At 43.9% G+C, this 15,567-nt stretch overlaps 1 protein-coding gene across 2 annotated transcripts in view; it reads left to right on the forward strand.

The window, feature by feature from the left end:
- The window catches only part of PLEKHA8 (pleckstrin homology domain containing A8), a 37,713-nt gene extending 26,610 nt beyond the window's left edge, over positions 1 to 11,103 (forward strand). For both annotated transcript variants that reach the window (XM_060248719.1, XM_060248720.1), the window contains exons 11-14: positions 1,590 to 1,720; positions 2,828 to 2,898; positions 3,150 to 3,211; positions 10,832 to 11,103. In XM_060248719.1, coding sequence (XP_060104702.1) covers positions 1,590 to 1,720; positions 2,828 to 2,898; positions 3,150 to 3,211; positions 10,832 to 11,029 — 462 coding nt within the window. In that variant the 3' untranslated portion in view covers positions 11,030 to 11,103. The remainder of the gene's footprint in view (positions 1 to 1,589; positions 1,721 to 2,827; positions 2,899 to 3,149; positions 3,212 to 10,831) is intronic.
- The last annotated feature ends 4,464 nt before the right edge of the window (positions 11,104 to 15,567 follow it).

Consider the following 15,567-nt stretch of genomic DNA (forward strand, 5'->3'; position numbering starts at 1 on the left):
TCTCCCATTCTTTGAGACCATTCTGTGTTTTTCTGGTAAATATCACCATAAGAAACTACTTTTGCCATCCAACAGCATTCTACCTTAGTTATCCTTTTATGTAATTTCTGCTCAGATTTCTCTGCCATCAAAATAATAATTTTGAAATCTATCCACTGTGAAACATGGGCTATGATCTTGCTCAGGTTAAAAACATCTTGCCTACAATGTTACAGGTTTGTTCCAAGAATTCCTCCAATAATGTTCGAAAAGGCTTCTCAGCAAAAATTACCAAGCAGTAATATTATAATTATATGCGTACATATTTAAAACATTTTACAAATGTACACATTAAATATATACATATTTAAAACATTTTGATACCACCTTTTGAGAAGCTCAGTGCCATTTATCGATATTGTTAAAGCAGCAAATCCTGAAAACACAGCCTAAACAAACAAAGAAATCCAGAAGTCAAAATGTAACTAAAGTAGAAACAAATGCAATATATACTACATATAAACAAAGTAGACCCTAAACTCAGGCCCTCTGGGAGGTCACCATCTGCTTCTCATTTTTATCATCTCTGTCAAAATAGTCTTGAGTGATTAGACTGTTACACTGCAAAAGAAGACTCCTCCTGTGTTCAGAGTTTAACATGGTCCAGCCTCATCTCTGCAGAACAGTTCAATATCAAATCAATTCAATATCAAATCCCTGTGGCATTTCTTGGAATCAGTATTGAATTGCAACATTGACCCTCATTTCTCAGAAATGACTTTTCAGAATTTTAAGGATTGCTACGCTATGATTCAAGCTGAAAGGGATGGGATGGAGAAAGTAGAGAAAGAAGTACTTTTCTCCCTTTCTCACAATACAAGAACTCGTGGGCATTCAATGAAATTGCTGAGTAGTCAGGTTAAAATGGATAAAAGGAAGTACTTCTTTACCAAAAGGGTGATTAACATGTGGAATTCACTGCCAAAGGAGGTGGCGGCTACAAGCATGGCCAGCTTTAAGAGGGGATTGGATAAAAATATGGAGCAGAGGTCCATCAGTGGCTATTAGCCACAGTGTATATATATTTGTGTGTGTGTGTGTGTGTATATGTATATGTGTGTGTGTGTATGTATACATACACACATATATTGGCCACTGTGTGACACAGAGTGTTGGATTGGATGGGCCATTGGCCTGATCCAACATGGCTTCTCTTATGTTCTTATGGAAGCATGTGCTCATCTATCCAAAATCTCAAATTTCTTGTAAGAACAATAGTTTAGGTAAGACTGTCATAGGATCATTTAACTGAACTCCATCCACAGAGCTGTCATAGGATCGTTTCACTGAACTCCATCCACATCCATCCTGGATCCTACAAATGAATTTGGTTTTCCTTCTGTGTGTGCATATCTATATCTATGAATGCCGCAACAGATTACTCTAACGGACAAACTTTATTTGTCCCCTTATGCACATTTTGAAACGTCAGTACACTTGACACGGTTTGAAAGGTCTATCTAAAATTCAGTGCATTATACGAGGCTCTGAGAATATTTATCATGAAACACAGTCACTAAGTGTATGATTTGTTTTTCCATCCCTTCCAGAAAATAAATCAGAAATACATAACCAATACAAATGAGTTCAACACTCTTCAGAAAATTGTCCTCCATGAAGTGAACACCGAAGAAGCCCAAGTTAGAAACTCTGCAACAGAGGCTCTCCTCTGGCTTAAAAGGTAAACTGTCTGGCTTTTGAAACATTGATAGATAATATCCTAATAGACATCTATCCTAATAGACTTCTCTTTGTTCAAGATCTGTACAGTGAAGTTTTAAAAAATTCCAATCATCACATTAAATCAAAAGCCTGACATTATCTTAAAAGATAGTTTGAATAATGCCAAGCAAGCCTTGCTTAGGATGAGTCCCAATGTTCTGCAGCAAGGAAGACTGATATGTCTACACCTGTGTCACCGCAAGGCTTTCTGCGACAAAACCTGACTGAAGTGCAAGAGTCTCCAGGGATGAAGGTTCCATCTAGTAAATATTTAAGATGTATGTAGGGCTTTGTGTTCAAAGCACTTCACATACATGATCCCAATTATGCTTACAACAGCCCTGTAAAGTCAAGACAGTATTTTTGTCTCCGTTGGCAGGTGGGAGACTGAAGCTGAAAGAGAACTCTGGTGAGTTTTTGGCTAAATTGAGGTTTGAACTGACAGCACCTCGGCTCATTCTCTTAGCCATTATGCGACACCAGATGCATGTTCAGCAATTAAATTGATACAAAATCATTTCAGAAGTACTACAAGGGCAGTGGATGATGGGTGGGCAGAAGGCTCAGGAAAGGAGCAACCTTAGGAATTTTTTCTAGTGCTACCTGGCAAGCTAGTAAGACTGTGAGGTGATGATTCATATACTTACTTGTGAGGTAGAGATTTTCTCCTAAAAAATAGACCACAGATTGTGATAAGACATAGAACTACATGATAACAAGTGTAGACTGTATAAGACTTATGTAGTTCACAACAGAATCATGTCTAAAATTTCTTATGTAGAACTAGTCATAATTATTTATGAGCATTGAAGTTTCTCTAAAGGGAGGCTTGTGAGAAAAATTTGTTGATGAAATGGAAACTTTGCTTACAACAAACAATATTCATTTTTATTACTCTCTGTTGGCAGTTTTCACAATTAAGTCATATTTGTAAATATATATTTAACTGTTTTGCAAACAAGTATAATCAACACCTCATAGACAGCATCTTCTTCTCCTAAAAAAATTAAGTAACAAATTGAAGTTGATTGATATAATATTACCATTATGGTCTTGTTCCAAACAGGGGTTTAAAATTTTTGAAGGAGTTTTTAACAGAGCTAAAGAAAGGAGAAAAGAATATTCAAACAGCACTGAGTAAGTACAGAATATTTTATGGAAAAATACAAAATGCCAAATAAACTGGAGGGGAGTATATTTTCTATTTTTTTTTATTAATAGAGCTCTCATTTAGTGACCTGATAATGAAAATCATAGTTGGAAATTGCACACATTTGCTCTAAGAAGAGCATTAATTTTTGTCTTTTTGAAAAGCCTATTGGAATGCCTCTGCAGCTGGTCAGATACACATCACCACATAAAATGCTGGGTTTTTTGTATGATTTCAGATAATGCTTATGGCAGAACATTACGACAACACCACGGGTGGGTTGTCCGTGGAGTTTTTGCGGTGAGTTGCTGCTGCCTTAATTCATGGTTATAATGAGGTCAGATTCATTTAAGCCACATACTTTATATATAACATACACTCTCTGAGTAGACCTTTGTGTACTAAAATAACTGTTTTCCTTATCTTTGCCTGACAACTAGTGTCTACATAGTCCCATTCTAAGGTGAGTTAAACCCTTCTAAATCCATTTATTTAGTGGATGGTATCACTTTGCCTAAGATGACATTGACAGACACTGAAGAAAAGAACATCACTGACTTCTTCTCAGTGTTACCAGCACATTGAGAGGTGTTTAATGATGAGAGCATGTTTTGCTGAGTGTCTGGCTACTCTGTATAATTTATATATATATAAATTATCAAATAGCTTTTCTAACTCCTGAGACAATATCTATGTGTGTAGCCTTCCCTCTATCATTTAATGGCACAGAAGGCTATAGATATCTCAGAGAATGTCCAAATAGATTATTTCATATTTCTCATCTGATCTCCACCTCTTCTCTACCACTTATGCCTGAGACCAAAGACTACAGGCAAAAAGACAAATGAAAGCTCGAGAGAATTGTGAGGGATCTTGTGTTGTTTTCTGACATTTTTTTTACATTAGTGAAAAGTGTGCCTTCAACAGAAAAATCTCTAGTCTAGTTATCTCTTTCTACATACAAAAATTCAACATCAGATATGACTTTGCATTGTCTGCATTTTGCAATTGAGGGGACTGGACATGATTCATACTTCTGTGGTGGCTCCCTCTGCTGTGTAACATGAGGAATTACATTGAAAATAAAAGAGTGGATGCAAAATACAGAAGTTTGATTCAAATGCAATGGCATTAGGATTTGTCACTATATGAATGAGCTTAGTGTTGACACTTGGTCAGCTAATTAAAGATATCCACTTCCATTGCAATGCATAATTTACCTTTATGTCTGAACCAGAAAACCACAGTTTATATTTTCCCTGCTTACAGGATTCAAATTGAGAATAAAATGTAATTTAAGGGCTGTTATCGTTAGTATTGTAAGTTTCCCTCTGGTGTCTGACAGGTGTAATTGCTGGAAGAGGAACAGATAACTATGGCTGTTTCTACATTCAGGGTTGATTCTGATTTTCTGAGCGTTGAACCCACCTGCAGAAAACTCCTGTTCAAAAGTACTCTTGTAAAGTGAGGAGCAACTCCAGGGTGAAACCGCTTCCGGTGCCAATCCAAGAAAATGAGTGTAGACAACTTAAAATGATGCAAAGCAAGACAGAAGTGATGGTGGAATGCAATGTAGATGAACATTTTAAATGTCCACCAAGAGAGGATCTTCTGTCAAGAGCAGAAACAGCCTGTGCCACATATTTTTTTTCAGTTAACTCTCTATTTGGCTGAGGGCATGAAGTGCAAAGGAAGGGGCCATGGCTCAGTGGCAGAGTATCTGCTTGGCTTGCACAAGGTCCCAGATTCAGTCCCTGGTATCTCCAGTTTAGAGGATCGAGTTGCAGGTGATGTGAAAGACCTCTGCCTGAGACTTCAGAGATCTGAATTGCCAATACTGACCTTGATTGACTGATGTTCTAATTCAGTGCGAGGGAGGCAGCTCCAGGTGTTCACATGACTTAGTGTAGCACAAAATGTATCTGAGATCCTTGTGCTCACTTTGGCAGCACATATACTAAAATTGGAACGATACAGAGAAGAGAAAATGTATCTGCAAGCCTTTGAAGCTGCCTAAACATTCTGAGGAGCGGAGGGTGCGTGATTTTCACTGATTTCCCCCACGCTTGGCAGACATCTGGCTCCCCCCGATCTAACCTTCAGCGTCCCCCCCCCATTCTCTATATGTTGAGGGGAAGCATTTGAAACAACAACAGGAAGAGACAAGTGAGAAAATTATGTGTGTGGGGTGGGGGGAGCCAGCATCTTGTGTTGTTGCCTACCAGTCCACTCAGCTGAGTGCTGAAGAAGCATTTCATCAGGTGGAAGCAAGCTCCTTCTCCTGGAAGAAGACACTGCTCTGAGCAGAGTGGTCACTGCAGCCTGTTATCCTTAAACACTGGGAGGCATAAACCTTAAAATGTGGATAGGAACCCAAAATGTATGTAGGTATTTAAAAACCAAAGACCAAACTTGCCTAGAGACGAATAGCAGACCTGGTTGCATAAATTTTTAAGCCAATGTTAAGAACAGTCTGTGTTCATAGGCTTGTTGACAGTTCCTGGCAACTGTGTTCACTTTGGTTGATAGATTCATATACATTGTCAGCTTTCAGAATGCGTGACTTCAATTTTGCTTTGGTCTGTGAAACAGATCTTCCTTCCTGTGGAAGGATTTGCCTATGAAAGATTTCCCCACGGTGAACTTATAATTAAATTATAAAATTAAACAATAGCAAGGAATGCTTTGTTCTCTCGGCTTGACTTCGCGAACGAAGATTTAAGAAGGGTGCAATAGTCCACGTCTGCTGCAGGCTCGCTGGTGGCTGACAAGACCAATGCGGGACAGGCAGATCCGGCCACAGTGGCTGCAGGGAAAAGTCTGATTTGGGGTTGGTGCTGTAGCAGTGCGATTCTTCCTCAATCTCCTTTTGTCCTCAAGACCAGCTATGTGTGCGTTCTCAAAGGAAGAGACAGCCTGGTGGATGGTGTGCCTCCATGCTTTGCGATCTGAGGCTAGGTCAGACCACTGGTGATGGTTGATGCGACAGGTGCCAAGGGATTTCTTCAAGGAGTCCTTGTACCTCTTCTTCGATGCCCCTCTATTTTGATGGCCGGTGAAAAGTTCGCCATACAGAGCAATCTTGGGAAGGCGGTGGTTTTCCATCCTAGAAATATGCCCTGCCCAGCGCAGCTTCGTCTTCAACAGCAGTGCCTCGATGCTTGTAACCTCCGCCTGCTTGAGGACTTCAGTGTTGGTCACAAAGTCACTCCAGTGGATGTTGAGGATGGTGCGAAGGCAGCGCTGATGAAAGCGTTCAAGGAGTCGCAGGTGATGACGGTATAAAACCCACGATTCGGAGCTGTAGATGAGGGTTGTCATCACAACCGCTTTGTAAACATTGATCTTTGTGCCTTTTTTCAGATGCTTGTTGCTCCACACTCTTTTGTGCAGTCGGCCAAATGCACGGTTTGCCTTTGCCAGCCTGTTGTCAATCTCCTTGTCGATCTTGGCATCTGAGGAGATGATGCACCTCAGGTAGCTGAACTGCTGGACTGTCTTCAGAACTGATTCACCCACAGTGATGCAGGGAGGGTGATAATCTTCCTGGGGTGTAGGCTGGTGGAGAACTTCTGTCTTCTTTAGACTAACTTCTAGGCCGAATAGCTTGGCAGCCTCTGCAAAGCAGGGCGTCATATGCTGCAGAGCTGATACCGAGTGGGAGACGAGTGCAGCATCATCAGCAAATAGTAGCTCTCGGATAAGTTTTTCCATTGTCTTGGAGTGAGCCTTTAGTCACCTCAGGTTGAACAGGCTGCCATCGGTGCGATAGCGGATGTAGACACCATCGTCATCATCTAGATCTACTGCGGCTCTTTGAAGCATCATGCTAAAGAAGATCGTAAAGAGAGTTGGCGCGAGAACGCAGCCTTGCTTTACACCTGTGCCTATTGGGAAGGGCTCCGAGAGGTCGTTGCAGTGTCTGACTTGGCCTCGCTGGTCTTCGTGTAGCTGGATGATCATGCTGAGGAACCTTGGGGGACATCCTAAACATTCTAAGATTTGCCACAGGCCTTTCCTGCTAATGGTATCGAAAGCTTTGGTAAGGTCGACAAAAGTCACATATAGACCCTTGTTCTGTTCCCTGCATTTCTCTTGGAGCTGCCTGAGAACAAATACCATGTCAGTGGTGCTCCTGTTAGCTCTGAAGCCGCACTGGCTCTCTGGGAGGAGTTCTTCTGCAATGGTGGGCACCAGTCTGTTCAGGAGTATTCTGGCAAGGATTTTGCCTGCGATGGAGAGCAGGGTTATCCCCCGGTAGTTGGAGCAGTCTGACTTTCCCCCTTTGTTCTTGTGTAGAGTGATGATGATTGCATCACGAAAGTCCTGTGGTAGTTTGCCTTGTTCCCAGCAGGTGACAAGTACTTTGTGAAGTGTGCTATGTAGTACTGTGCCCCCATGCTTCCAGATCTCTGGTGGGATTCCATCAACTCCCGCTGCCTTGCCACTTTTCAGTTGCTTGATGGCTTTAACAGTCTCTTCTAGGGTGGGGATCTCATCCAACTCTGTTTTCACTGGTTGAAGTGGGGTGAGGTGGATTGCTGAATCTTGAACTATGCGGTTGGCACTGAAGAGAACCTGAAAATACTCCGACCACCGGTTCAGTATGGATACCTTGTCTGTGCACCTTGCACTTGGCCGTCTGCACTATGCAAGGGACTCTGAGCCTGATATGATGGGCCATATACTGCCTTCAGGGCTTCGTAGAACCCTCTTAAATCACCAGTGTCTGCACACAGCTGGGTTCTCTCTGCAAGCTTGGTCCACCACTCATTCTGAATGTCTCGAAGCTTGCGCTGGAGGTTGCTACATGCAGCGCGAAAGATTGCTTTTTTACCGGGACAGGAGGGCTGAGCAAGATGTGCTTGGTAGGCAGATCTCTTTTTCGCTAGTAATTCTTGGATCTCTTGATTGTTCTCGTCAAACCAGTCCTTATTCTTCCTTGTGGAGAACCTGAGGACTTCTTCAGAGGTCAACAGGATGGTAGTTTTTAGGTGTTCCCAGAGTGCTTCTGGAGAAGGGTCTGTGGGGCAACAGGGGTCCTCAATTTTTGACTGGAGTTTTGCCTGGAAGGCAGCTTTAACTTCGGCTGACTGAAGGCTGCCAACTTGAAGCTTCCTCCGAGGGATACCTCCTCTCCTGGGTGTGGGTTTAAAGTGAAGACGGAGATTGCAGCGTACAAGACGATGATCCATATGACATTCCGCACTGGGCATTACTCGGGTGTGTAAGACATCTCAAAGGTCTCTCTGGCGCACCAGAATGTAGTCGATAAGGTGCCAGTGCTTGGACTGTGGGTGCATCCAGGTTGTCTTCAGGCTGTTCTTCTGCTGAAAGATAGTGTTGGTGATGGTGAGCTGGTGCTCCGTGCAGAATTCTAGCAGGAGGCGCCCGTTATCATTGCAGTTGCCAATGCCGTGTTTGCCAAGTACTCCTTTCCAGGCTTCCGAGTCTTTACCTACTCTGGCATTGAAGTCGCCAAGGATGATCACCTTGTCCTCTATAGGGGTCTTCCATACGAGGTTGCGTAGATCAGCATAGAACTTGTTCTTTTCTGCAGGATCTGCTTGAAGGGTTGGGGCATACACACTGAAGAGTGTTGCATGCTGCTTGTTTTGAAGTGGGAGGTGCATGGACATGATGCGATCTGAGTGACCTGTTGGTAGGTTTTCAAGTTTGGAGACAATGGAGTTCCTGACCATGAAGCCAACGCCAGAGAGGCGGCTCTCGGCCTTTGACTTACCCGACCAGTAGAGGGTATAGCCAGCACCGTGTTCTTGAAGATTACCTTCCTCAGGGAAACGGACCTCACTGAGAGCTGCTATGTCAATATTCAACCTGAGAAGTTCGTGGGCAACTAGAGCAGAGTGTCGTTCAGGACAACCACTGTCTACTGTGTCAAGCATGGTTCTGATGTTCCAACATGCAAGCTTTAGTTTTTGCACATTTTGTGAGGCAGGTGCATGCCTTTTCTTTGTTGTTATTTTTTGACCGCAAGTAAGGATGCCCGTTGACCGCGGCTAGCCAACTGGGGTGGGGGAGACGAGCTTTGTTTAGGCCACCTTTTCTAGGCCCCTCTCCGTGTGGAGCAAGCAGTGCTGTCCCTAGATAAGGCTGCTTGGTCGTTCAGGGTGCTGCCGAAAAATGCTTTCGTCTCCGGGTCAGCATCAGGCGACCAATACCCTGAACCGCCTACATGCAGGATCGGGACTGCGGCTTCCAGTGGCATCTTCCACCTGCCGTTTCGCCCCTTGCCCATCGCTGCAGGACTTGGTGTGTTGTGGGTTGTGGATGTGGATATGCCCTTCAGGCTTGCGCAGAGGAATTTTTAGGTGAAGCACAGTGTGCGCGGTACTGGCTCCGCCCTTTCACCTTGGGGTCATCTGCCATGGCCCAGTAAGCCGGGATGCCGGAAGCGAGTCCTCCAGGTGGTAGTGTTACATTAACGAGCTCTATCTGCCCGGGTTTGATGTTAGAGTTTTCCTTCTCTTGGCTGGCGAGGTTGGTGAGCCCAGCCTGCCCATCCGGTTATACCGTCGGACATTCAGTCGCACTATGACGTGGCAAACTCTGTGAGAAACGGGGGGGACCAGCGGGAAGGTGTTGCCACGGATGCAGTAATGCAGGAGAGGCCATTGCAGTGACCATCTGCCAGGCATAGCCGGACAGTGACCACGCGGCGTTCACTACACCGGGAAAGGAGAGGCTATGTATTGCGCATACACTTTCCCTGGGGGGGCAGGATACCCAAGGATACCCAACCCCCTGCACAATGCAGGAAACTCACAAACACCTCCCCCCAAACTCACAGGATCCCCACCGCAGCCACAGGGCCCTCCAGCCTCTGCTCAAAAACCTCCAAGGAAGGAGAGCCCACCACCTCCCGAGGAGGAAGCCTGTTCCACTGAGGAACCGCTCTAACGGTCAGGAAGTTCTTCCTAATGCTGAGCCGGAAACTCTTCTGATTTAATTTCATCTCATTGGTTCTGGAGAATCTAATTTCAACTCACTGGTTTCGACCTTCTGCAGACCGATATGGCTACCCTCTGAAATTATGCACAGCAGTGCCTCTGAGCATGCACGAAGTACATTTCAGCCTCAACCAGTCTACTCCTAGAGATTCAGGACTGGGGCAGGTTCCAGGTCAGCAGGTCAGGGGGTTCACCCCCAGCAGGCTTCAAACTCCACTCTGGCATGCCCTTCTGACTTCCGCCTCTCTTTCCTCCCCACCGTGCCGAGCTCCCGCCTCCCACACCAGCCCTGGTCTGTAACTAGCGGGCATATTCAAGACATTCCCCAGGGGAGTCATAAAAATTCCATTGGCAAAGGTAGCTTCATTGTGTAAACACATATCAGGAGGGGATGGGGAGGCTTTGTTACCTGAAAAAAAATAACAAATTAATGGTGATGAGACTTCTGGGCAAGCAAGAGCTTATATTAGGGTTGTGGATGTTCTGGTAGTGATTGACAATTTCCTGCCATTACAGCTGATCTCCAGGCAACAGAGATTGGGAGGATCTGGCCTCTTTGGAGGGCAGACTCTATGGTAATAGACCCCATTGAATTTCTCCCTTCCCCAATCCCTGCCTTCCTAAGGCTCCACCCCCCAAAATCTCCAGGTATTTTCCAACCTGGAGCTGGTAACCCTAGCCTATAGGTTATTCAAAACTGAAAGTTTGCTTATTCCCTCCCCTCCGCTTCACCCATATTAGATCAATCAATTATTTGTTTGTAAAAAATTATGCTATGTGTATATTTATAGGCTGCCCCTTTCCCTTGTGGAACTCCAGGCCATAGCCAAGATCTTCTTTCATCCCAACTGTGACCAAAGCCAGAGTTGTTTTCCTTCAGCAGGGCTGCTAGATCATGAACCTTCTGACCAGATTTTGGGAAATAAGACACTGTCTCTTCTCCTTGCAGCTAGCTTTAAGGGCATCCCCTACCTACGAATGCTTTGTGGCCGCCCTGTCTGTCGGAGAATGTGATAATCAAGAGGAACTTTTTTACAGAGGGATGCAAAGGGACCTCAACACCTACCTGCCAGCCATGGAAAAGCAGCTGGGCATCTTGGATGCACTGTATGAGGAACACGGGCTGGAATCAGACGAAGTGGTGTGAGCTCCAGCCAAAGCAGTGCCTCGCAAATTCAGGGATTGTGTTTGTTAACATAGCTTTTTCCCCCAGAAGGCTAATTCTGTTTCTTTGTATTTTTTCCATACTTGGGAAGGGAAAAGACTCAAGTGTTTGCTTTTTTTATACATGGGGTTTTTTTAAAAGAAAAAAAAATAATGCCTTGTTTGTGTTTAAATGCAAAGGTGCTATATATTCTGGCAAGATTACGCCCATCCTTATGGGAAGCATATTACGCCAAATCCAGTAGTGCTTGCTATGCGACAGACCATCCATTGAGGCTGAAGACATGGAGTACTAAACAGCTTGGAATGTCCCCAAACTACTGAAGTGGTTCCAGGTTCTTATCAGTGGAAGCAAAAGTGGCAGAGAGTTGTGAAGACAACTCTCTGCCAAGGTTTCTAAGTTACTTCCAGTTCAGGCAAGACATTGTATACTAAATTATAAGCAGGGACCAGAAATTAATATCACAACTTACCCTTGTAATGATGACTGCTGTGGGCCACATCCACCCATAAGGAAGCCACATCAGTGTGCACTAGCCAAGGATCTGCCAATGATACTTTTCATAACAGTCAGCCATCTTCTTTTTAAAATAAGGGCATATTTATAACCTTCCCATGGTTGGTCCTTTAGAACAAAGGGAAAAGCGCTGGAGAAATCTTAGTGCTAGCATTGGTCTTTACTCTGCAATCACCCAAGTACAGTACAATTTGGTGTTGGAGTGTGTTGTGTGTCGTGCATTTGTTATGTAACCTGTAGGCAACAGATGCACTGGAACATATAACCTTTATTCTAAAGGTTATTTTGCAACCAAATCATATTGATTCTGTGCCTATGTATGGTTTAAAGAGCTTGCAGATCTGGGTTACAAGAGGCTGGATTTTGAACAGAATCAGTGCTGATGGAGTTGTGATCCATTCTGCAAGAACACTGCTGACGGACTTGTGATCCATTCTGCAAGAACACAAGTAGCTGGGAAACTTTTTTTAAAAGGGCTCGAATCTCACCAAGAGTACAAAAGCTTGCTGACACTGTTTAAAGGCATAACTGCTTTGTCTAATTGGACTTCAGGGTGAGCAGGTTTCCTTGCAACTGAAGATAAAAACTCACCTCTGGATTTAATAGGCCACCTACAGAATGTATTCTACTAGTGCTGATGTTACACTCAGGAGTTTCTTCTGACCACTTGCAGAGGAATTAATGCAGAATTTTTATGTCGCTCATGAGTGAGAGGGAGGACAGCAGTCTGGAACAGGAGTGGCTAACGTTCTTCAACCTAAGGGCTACCTACTAATGTAATTAACAGTGGCCAGAAGACATTTCTGGCCATCCTGTTTTTCATTTCCTTCCCAGCACCTTTCCAGACAGCCTCCATTTCTCCCTTCTCGCTTCACTGCACTGCTGTTTCCACTTGTCCTTCGGCCTGATTCTTCTCCTCCTCGTTGTTTGTGTCACACACACACTCTAGGATTGCACAAGGTGGACCTTTTGCTTTCTTGAAATGCTTGGAGTTGTGTGCTTATAGTTTTACCACACCAGTTTGGAAACAATGGAGGCTTGGGGAAAATGTGTTAACTCGGTTAATTGGAAGCCTGTTGTGTGGCATCTTCAGCCGCATGAGGAAACTCACCAATCTTGTTCCACAGATTTTAACACACTTGGTAATGCTAAGCTTAACCAGATGGCTGGAGGCAACAATGCCTTTTTACATGGCTACAGGGACCACTTGCGAAAGCTACAATATTGCTCCCCAGTTATCGGTATCAGCTTTATGAAAAATAAATAGAATCCATTATCAGTGGCATAGTTATGAAAAATAAACAGAAAAAATAGTTTTCTGAGCTAACAGAGTTTCACCTTGACTAGTCCTGTCCCTGTTGGAATTAATATTCTACTGCACCTCTTCTGTCTCCTAAAACAAGTCTATTTGCATCTTATCCTTGTGGCCCCAGCACCTAGGGGAAGGGGAGAAGACAACGAAGGCAAGAAACCCCTCCAGTAGCAACCCCCCCAAAACATCACTACACTCAGCTTTTGAAATAAAATTGGCCACAATTTTATTCGTTACAGCTGTAAGAAGCATTGGCACAGCATGGGTCTACTGGATCCTGGCATCGACTGACCTGCCTGCCAGTCAATGAAGCCCTGGCCCACCCCAGACGACCTGCTGGGGTGGGGGACTCATGGGGTGACAGGATGTTGGATTCCACAAGGATGATCGCCACCAAGTTGTCTCCCCTGCCACTTGTGCATGAGGGACTTGGGGGTAAATCAGGGTCCCGGCTTCTTATGGCTGGATCTGTATAGAGTAGGACTCTTTTTAAATGCTTTTAGAAACCCATATTATATCTGAAGCATTTGTCTCTGCTGCCTTCAGGATGGTAAGGGGAGGGTTTTGATAAACAGTTAAGCTTAAAGAAATTACAGAATTAAGACTGAATTGGTAGCCTGAATCAATGTTCCCTCTAAGCTGCAGAGTCTTGGGAGCAAAAATTCTACTTTGTGAGCTACTGGCATTAAAGTTGTGAGCTACTGCATAAATTAGTTTGCTCTGAGGCCATTTTTCCTGAGCCAAGACAAAAATGTATAAGCTGGAGGCTAAAAATCTGTGAGCGAGCTCAAGCTATCTCAGTTTAGAGGGAACACTGGTCTGAATGTCTGTGGTCAATGCTGTCCTTTGACAGTACAAGTCAAATAATCTAGAAACGGGTTGGGTTGGGGAGTGGAATAGCTCTTGTTAACTAAACACAGATGCTGCAGTTCCTAAATTCCTCCAAGAATGACCAGCAGAACTGATATGATGACAAACATATAACCATAGAGTTGTAAAGGGCCACACAGGCCAATCCATTCCAGCCTCCCTATTTTACCAACTAGATAAAAACAATGCTCTCAATGTGGAAAATCTGAAGGCTTTAAATTCATTTCCTTAGATAAATATTCAGCTAAAGCCCCTGTTGTGTTATTTCATGCGCTTTAAGTACTCTCAGTCACTCTTCCTCTCTCATCCATTCAGGGGTTTCTACATTTTCCTTTGTTAACATTCTCTGAGAAATGATTCCCTCCATATTACATCTAAGGCACCTCAGTGGGGCCCTGCAGAAAAGCAGAGCTTGACATTTGCCTACTGAATGCGCATTACCTAGATCTTTGAGGCACTTTATTAATGTATGTTATTGTTGTGATTACATTACCAGCGGAGATGTTTCCCGCTCATACCATTATTAGACATTCATGCCCCCAGCAATGAAGCACAGTGCTGGTCTAAGCAAAGCTACTCCTTTCTAATTCTGTCAAAGTCCATAGGCTTAGAACGATGTAACTCTGCATAGGATTGCAGTGTTAATAACATAAGGAATTGCTTCCCAATCTTCTAAAATCACTTCAGGCTTTTGCTGGAGTTTTAGACCGTTAGCCAGGTGGGGGAAGTTGGTTTGGTTTTTCAGTTTTTTCCTCCTTTGAAAACTAGATGGGAGATGTTCACCTCCAGTTAATGCTGTCAAATTGAATATGTAGATGAAATGGGCCTGTGCAGAAGTTGGCATGCAGTGCTATGTGGCTGGGCAGCCACATGCTCTCTGCATTTACCTCCTTCTGTCATTCCAACCACTTTGGGCAGTTCTGAAGTGGTAACCGTGAATGTAGTTTGATGTGCAAACAGGGTGCGAATTGAAGCAGTCACACTTCTGCATGGGCCAAGGTTAGTGAGTCAATAAACTTGTGTGATTTGGCAGAAAGTCCCTATTGGCTTAAACTGGCAGTCGCCTGTCAGGTTTGTATTTTGTAACATATCCCTTGTGCTAGAAGCATTTATAAATGTATATAATGCAGTTCCATCTTGTAGGTCAGGGGTGGCCAACAGTAGCTCTCCAGATGTTTTTTGCCTACAACTTCCATCAGCCCCAGCCATTGGCCATGCTGGCTGGGGTTGATGGGAGTTGTAGGCAAAAAACATCTGGAGAGCTACTGTTGGCCACCCCAGTTGTAATGTTTCTTCTTCTGCACCCCTGGACATTCCTGTATTTTCATTGTTCTTGGTCAAATGGACTTCTGTACTTGCTGTTAGAAGGTCGGACATTTTCATTCATTACAGAAAGTCTTGCTTGTCCTATCAGAAGATCTAACAGCTTCCCCAAAATTAATATACATCTCATAAAGTGATGCACATTTGTGATACTGAATGTGGCTTTTATGAAGCAAAATTGCCAAGCAGTGGAGACATCTGATGTGTCTTGATACAGAACCTGCATTGTGGGCTTGTCCAAGGACTGCCCGGGATGGGCAAAAACATCTGGTCCACTGATTTGGTGCTGATTGTGAGCATTTCACAGGACAGTATGTTTCTTGGGGGTTAAAAGAATAATTATGTGGTCTTGCAACTGAAATATAAGCTTGCTTCTGCTAGTAGACTAATATTTCATTTCCAGAACAAGGTTGACTTACAGCCCTGTCTCATTCCTTGCTTTATCAAAACTGAATTGTTGGTCTGGCTAAAGCAAACAATCCAAATACATCTCCATCTT

The sequence above is a fragment of the Heteronotia binoei genome, chromosome 10 (assembly GCF_032191835.1).
Source record: "Heteronotia binoei isolate CCM8104 ecotype False Entrance Well chromosome 10, APGP_CSIRO_Hbin_v1, whole genome shotgun sequence".
Lineage (NCBI taxonomy): Eukaryota > Metazoa > Chordata > Lepidosauria > Squamata > Gekkonidae > Heteronotia > Heteronotia binoei.